We start from the raw sequence: 7,531 nt of genomic DNA on the forward strand, positions 1-7,531 counted from the left end.
TTCGAAACCGCCGTGGTAGAGTTCGGTCTTCGACCCCTTAAACAAAACAACGGCCCTTTTCAGGGTCACCAAACATTTTTACATGAGGAAATTCTTTCGTCCCCTACCGTTTGTTCGAACGTGTTGTTCCCCCTCGGAAAGTGAACTCGCGGAATCAAATCGCCGCGACATTCAAGATGCCATTCAAGACAACATTTTGGAACATTAAATTGAAAAATTTTACTTTATTTCTGAAGAGCATTTATTTTTTTCATTAGATGGGATTAAAATTTTAATGAAGTAATTAAAAATTAAAAAAGATTTTATGGAAAAGTAGTAGTAGTTGTGGAAAATCCGAGTAGTATTCCCTTGTCGGATTACATTCCGAAAATATCCAAATATCGCTCCAAAGGCTGTCGATTGAACGCAACGTATTCATTGAGAAACTCCAATGGTGTTTTGCGTCCGGCTTGAAGCTCCGTCCAACCATATGTAATGAATTGATCTCTCATGATGGTAATGGCTTTAGGAGTTCTGGTCAATTGGTTTCCCCTTTCCAAAGTCTTTAAGTCGAGAATGAAACCCTCCTGGAATGAGAGTAAACTTTTCGTGAATGCCCAAATGGCTGAATGGATTCCAAAGTGACTTTTCAAAACCTTGTGGTAGGATTCGATTGTATTGTTCGTTCTTTTTGCCAATCCAAAAACGCTAAAAACTCTTGGCGTTATATTCCTTAACCAGTGCCTCTCAAAGTACATTAAAAAAGCACGCATTATCCTTAAGCACCGTTGGCTTTTTGATCGCTTTATGGCTCGGTATGTTTGCTGAACGACATGGTGCGGGAGTAATCCGAGGGCTAAAATTTGGCGCAGAAATTGATTTCCCTCGCGATCGTTCGTCAGATACACTTTGAGATCAAGTTGCACAGCATTGCGATAGATGGACTGGTCATAAAAATGAATTTGTATTATTGCAGACTTCGAACTCTAGTAGGTGAGCAAAAATGAATGAAAAAGTAGCATTTTGAGGAAAAAAGTATCCTCAAAATTGAAAAAATAAGGAAAAAAGTAGCATATTTAAAGTGGAGTAAAATTAACTTTTTAGGTAAAAAATTTAAATGATAATTGTCATCTATCTAAAATGTTTAAATGTCAATAAAAAATTAAAAATTTTGTTGTAGACTTTAAATTTCAACTTTTGAATAAAGTTAACAAAAAATATTTTTTTGAATTTTTATTTAAAAAATCATAGTTTTTTTATAAACAAATTCATTTTTTTTTATTTTAACATTTTTTCAATTCTTTTTGCTTTATTTCATATCTGAGAATGATATAAATATAGTTTGCAAACAGTTTTGGAGTTAAATATTTAAATTTTTAAATATTTATAATATCTTAATATTTAAATAATTTGTTCACATAAAAAACCTTTTTTTTGGCATTTTTTCAATTTTTAGAACAGAAACTTTTTTATCTCTAGAGTTATTCATTTTCCTCGTAGAAAATAAAAATAAAATACTTTTTGATTGAAAGAATGAAAAAATTGATCAAGTGCGAGTTACACTCGCTAACCTAGGGTTCCGTTTACAATCATTTAAATTCGACAATTTTTTCTTGTCATTTAGCGCAAAAATCACAATTAAAAAATTGTTTACCAAAAAAGAGTTTTTAAACAATTCCTAATTTCCTAATATCCACGTGATAATATGTAGGTATCAATTTCAATTTTTTATGAATTCCAACCTAGCCTGCTATATTTTTCGTGAAATCTACTCGTGAAAATACGTCAGTATACCAAATTGCAATTCCTTAGCTTTAAAATTGTAAAAATTAACGAGGAAAAAAGCGTTATTCGAGAAAAATAAGTTTTTCAAAAAAGTGTACATTTAGATCAATTTCAATCAGGTCCGCCATATTTTTCGTGAAATTTACTAGTAAAAATACGTATGTGTACCAAATTGCAACTCTTTAGCTTTAAAATTGTAAAAGTTGAGAGAAAAAAACACGTTTTTCGAAAAAAAAATGTATTTAGATCAATTCTAATCGGGTTCGCTATATTTTTCGTGAAACCTAAACGTAAAAATACGTATGGGTACCAATTTTGAGTTTATTTAGTTGAAATGGCTAAATTTTGGCAGGGGGAGGGGACCAAAAAACCATAAACGATTTCATAAGGGTTCCTTCATGGTTCACTTCGTGAACAGAACCTTAAAAAAGGCAAAAAAAATTTATTTTTTAATAAACAAATTATATAAACAAGAAATTTTATCAGGCCCGTTCTAGAATTAAATGCAAACTGTTCTTATTGTTATCAGCTAAGAAATGAAATTTTAAACAATTGAAAAAGTAGAATTGTTTATAAAAAATTATTATTGTTTAAATAAAAATTGAAAAAAAATTTTTTTTTTTTGTTAACTTAATTTGAAAGTCGAAGAAAAACCAAACTTTTTCCCTTTGGCGATATTTTTCTTAAATCAATCATTTTCGAGTTAAAGGTCATTGAAAATAGGTCTATTTGTAAAAAATAAAAATTTTTTAAAATTCGTTACTCGGAAATTTGTCCTCCAAAAAAAAATTTAAAAAAATACGTATACCTTTTCTTTCTCCAAGGAATGAAAAAAAATTGTTTGCCCGAATTTAACATGTGTTTAACATCTGACGTGAAATCCCCCATATTTATTTTTATTAAATAAAATTATTATTGATATATTATTATATTTAATAAATTTTAAGGTGGTAAATGAAAGATTTAATTTTTGTTTTACACTCCTGAAATTAAAATTCTTGAATTTTGGCAATTTCTTTGACACTTTTTAGAAAAAGGTAGCATTTAATAGAATTTTGTCGAAATTAGTAGTAAAAAAGTAGCATTGTTCAAAAAAAGTGTCAAAAAAGTAAAACAGTAACACACTCAGAAGCCTGTTATTGTTATTAAATTTATAATTATTCCACACGAAATTTACCTGCGTGTAGTGATAGTAACACGCGTGGTGTTCACCGTTAGGGAAGAATGCTCGCGCACTATTCTGCAAAGCTGGTTCGTAATCCGTCATAATGGTTGTGGCACTGAATTCCGGAACGATTCTTTGTATTTCATGGAATACTGATCTGTATGCTGTTTCAGTCTTATTTTCCATAAGAGCATAAGCCAATGGGAAACCCTGTATGTTTCACAAATATAAGAATTTAACTTTTGTCTCTGATATAATTCATATCATAATTGGGTCAAACCACTGAAATTCATCTGAGAGTGGTTGCTGACATATTTTAAAAAATCTAGTTTTAATATAATCTGAAACTAGATGAATTTCTCAGTTTATTGGTCATAATATTATCGTGTAAATTTTATTTCGATTGAAATTATAATCAATTCAAAGTAGGAGTCTTAACTTCAAGTCCTAGAATTAACCTTTTTAAGTAAACAATTTTAAAATTTATTACTTCCGATACGGAGCAAAAAACCCTCACCAAATTTTCATAGCAGGTAAATTATATCAATATTAAAATATGTGCGAAACCCCAAATTTTTTGAAGCATCCAGAAAAAATGTACAAGCTTCGAAAAATTGTGAAATTTTTTTTACTCATCAAATTTTCAAATTCGAATTAGTATCTTAAAATAAAGTAATTACATAATAATTCCATCATTTTTTAATGTTGAATAAATTGATTTATGTTTCCGGTAAATAATAACATGTAATATTTAATAGTTTTTGAATAATGGCGTTTCCAAAAAAAGTGCAACACTCAAGGTTACGAAGTCACGTCGAGAACCTCCTACTTTGAATTAATTATAATTTCAAACGAAAAAAAATTTACACGATAATATTGTGACCAATAAACTCAGAAATTCATCTAGCTTTAGATTATTTTAAAACTAGATTTTTTTAAAATATGTCAGCAACCACTCTCAGATGATTTTCAATGGTTTGACCCAATTCAAAAATAATATTGAAAAACATTTTGCTTACGTGATTAAAACGTGACATCATAAATGTCACGAACATGTTACCGTCGTCTATTTGCGGCACAATTTTGAATGTCCCGTCAATATTCAAACTGTTTCCTTCATTTATTTTCTTCGCAAATAACGGATCAATAAAAATTACCGAGTTGGACCCTGCGATGTCAGTGATGTGAGACACTGTGAATTCTCCTCCATTATATTGTCGCCATGAGTCATATTCTTGTGAATTCAAAAGTTGTGCGTATTCCCTCAATGAATTCGGTCTCCGAGGCCAAGTTGTGCGCCTCCATTTGAACATTAGATTTTCACATTTTGCAAATGGAAGATGGACAGCGGCTTCAGGATGATTACGGCGTGTTTGGTTATAAATCTCCTTAAATTTATTTCCTTCATTGATTGACTTGACGCACAATTCTTGCTTCATTTTCCGTTTCTTGTTATCAATGATATCGGCGTGATGTGTGTGGTCTGGTTTTACTGTGAAAACTCCATCTTTCTCAACTCCACGGGCTTTGCACTGACCACTTTTTAATAAAATACATTCGTATTGTCTGAAAATTTTTCAATGCAATGGTCAAAACATTGTTGGGTGCGATAAAATGCAATTTTAGCAGATTAGCCATGTAAAACCTGCTGTTTCAAAAAAGATTTGGAACACATGGCAATTCAGAAGATACTTTCTTTGTTTTTTTTACTTAAGTTGTCAGATTATAAATTTTTACAAATTGACAAAAAGAATCAGGGTGTCTAGCACTTTTTGAAAATAAAATTCCAAGACTTTTCCAGGTTTTCCATGATTTAAAATAGTTTTTTACAGATCAATTTTTTGTACATTAATGAAAAATTACATTGAATGGAGAATATATAGAAGGGTTAATTGATTATTTTTCAATAATATAAATCCATTTTTAAGAAAAATAATACTTATTTGAAAATAATCATTTTTGAATAATTTATTTCAATATTTGTTTTAGAAAGAATATTACCCATGAGTGTATTTTTTAACTAGTCAATGAGACTGAAAATGTCACATTATAAGTTAAAAAAATGTAATATTAAAAAAATTGCTCTTAAAAAATATATATAACTTAGTTAATATTTATTAAAGTAAGATTTATTTTTGTTTTTCAATCACTTATCGGTAGTTTTTTATAATCAATAATATTATAGAAATATTTTATTTTAGCATTAGTATAAAAAATTTTTACTTAAAATCAGGAGATATTTCCCATGATTTTATACATTAAAAACTTCGCTCCGGAAAAATCAAAACATTTTGAACTTTTTAAATTCATAGGTTGGTGCTGAGTAATGCTGATAAATGAATTCGAAATTGTCTATTTTTTATTACTACTATCGATTTGAAAAATAATTTTTTATAGGAAACTTTATTTTTTTAAAGTAATTACTATGAAATAATTTGTATCTAAAAACGTATAAAATTCTTTTTTTAAAGTATCACATTTCTTAAAAACTAAATCGAAATGAAATTTTTCAAATTGCAATAGTTTACAAAATAATTATAAACAAATATAAATACAAATACAAACACAAAGTTTTAATTTTTAACTTCAATTATTTTCTAAAATTAATTAATTTACTGAGAAAAATAAAAGAATTAATATATTAAATATATTAAATTGTTGATGATTTTATTTACTATTTATTATATTTTATTTATTATTATGACACTTACATCGTGCCATCCGCTCTGGTTTTGTTCAGATGATACCGATAATTGTAAAATATATGGTCCTTAAATGTACGGAATTTCTCGAAATTCTCAGCCATTTTATCAGATATCAGATAAAACTTGAGTATTCTAATAAACTATTTACTGCATAATTTTCTTGAATTATTTTACTTATACGATTTAAAAATATTACTTTGGAAATTAAAGAAGAATCTACACAGTCATCCGAATTTTTTAACAAGCGTAAAAAGTAGGGAACAAAACAAAAGACTGTCAAATACGAAATATACGCTCGTCACGAAAAATACTGATGAAGTCAATGAAGCTACTATTATAAAATTAAGATGATCATAGTATTAACGAGGAAGTAAAAGGATTATAATTAAATTTGTACCTGTTGTTTAATTTTGAAAAAAATAACTTCAAACATTTTTGAAACAAAAAAGAATATCTCTATAATCAATAAAATTTGAAAAAAATTACTCTGATAAAAAAATTGACAGTACTTGATCAATAAAATTATTTTTTCATGTATTTTTTGAATTTTATATTTATAATTACATAGAACTTGGCCCTTCCTTCGGCGGGCAACGAAATATTGTGGTGTGGAGCAACAGACTGCACTCTCATACAGAAAGTATATATATTATTAAATATTATGTTATCAAAAATTTTCCTCCTCATAAATAAAAAATTTTGCAGTGTCTTAAATTACATAAAAACCGAAAAAAGTTGGTCCCCATTTTAATGGACGAATTATATTTTAAACTACTGAAAAACTATCGTCGTTCTAACACGTTAAAAATACAAAAGGATAAATTATTGATTACATTCTACAATTTAATAAATAATTATATGTGCTTATTTTACCAAAATGTCAAATTCAAAAAATTTAATTTTATAAAACCACAATAAATTTACATTTTACTAAAACAGAATTTATGCAAATTTAATCAATTTAAGTTTGAAAATACTGAATATACAAAAAACTGAACGAAAATAAAGTGATAAACTAAACATTGTTTTTTTTAAATTATAATTTAAAAATATTCTTCATAAGCAGTAAAAATTTTCTATGTAATAAAGTATTAATATATATATATATATATATATATATATATATTTTTTTTTTTTCATTTTCTTTCTTACCATGGAAATTGAGTCCATTGAAGTCCACAACGATTATCAACGAAAGAAATTTTTTTTATAACTAAATTATTATTTTACAAAAATCATTTCTAAACAATAAATTAGATTCAAAAATGTTAAAGTACGTAATGAAAATACAAAGAATAAAACCAATTAAAATCAATAAAAAAAAAATTTTTTTTTGTTCATGAACGTTGTAGACTTCAACGACATTCGAAATTGTCATTTTAAAAAATGAAGAAAAAATTCAAAGCATAATGCAGATAAGTTTTCGGGTGTACTTCCGAAGTAGGGGTACCTCCGATTTTAATAAAACTTGGTATACTAACGTATTTTGGTGCGCTGATTACGAAAATGATAGTGAAAATTGGCGCAAATTTGATTATCATGGTAAAAACCATAAAAAACACCATAAAATAATGGTTTTTTACGATTATCTCGTAAAAAACAAAAAATTTCGAAAAAAGTTTTAGACAAAAGTTGTAGATCTCAAAAAAACACACATTTTATGTTTCATGCATTTTTTACCAAAAGTCATTATTTTTCGAGAAAAATCCAAAAAACGAAAAACACCATGATAATGAAAACATATACAGCAGTCATGGTTAGACATATTATTTGACTCGTATACAGTATCATATTCACCATTAGTCAGAATCTAACGAATTCCGCAAAATACTTTCGGCCATATCCACCCCCTCTCGCCAAGGTTTTTTTTAAAAAGAAAAGCGAGCAGTACCTTACG

At 27.6% G+C, this 7,531-nt stretch overlaps 1 protein-coding gene across 1 annotated transcript; it reads right to left on the reverse strand.

Moving 5' to 3' along the window:
* Positions 1-219: 219 nt before the first annotated feature.
* Positions 220-4,741, reverse strand: LOC127285708 (uncharacterized). The gene is made up of 3 exons (XM_051311846.1): positions 3,949-4,741; positions 2,942-3,139; positions 220-923 (listed from the first exon to the last, which is right to left on the reverse strand). The coding sequence occupies exons 1-3, from the start codon at positions 4,366-4,368 to the stop codon at positions 357-359; spliced, it is 1,185 nt and encodes a 394-aa protein (XP_051167803.1). The 5' UTR covers positions 4,369-4,741; the 3' UTR covers positions 220-356.
* Between the last annotated feature and the right edge of the window lie 2,790 nt (positions 4,742-7,531).

This window comes from Leptopilina boulardi, unplaced genomic scaffold, assembly GCF_019393585.1.
Source record: "Leptopilina boulardi isolate dan_hultmark-lab unplaced genomic scaffold, ZJU_Lbou_2.1 LbouV2_341, whole genome shotgun sequence".
Classification (NCBI taxonomy): domain Eukaryota; kingdom Metazoa; phylum Arthropoda; class Insecta; order Hymenoptera; family Figitidae; genus Leptopilina; species Leptopilina boulardi.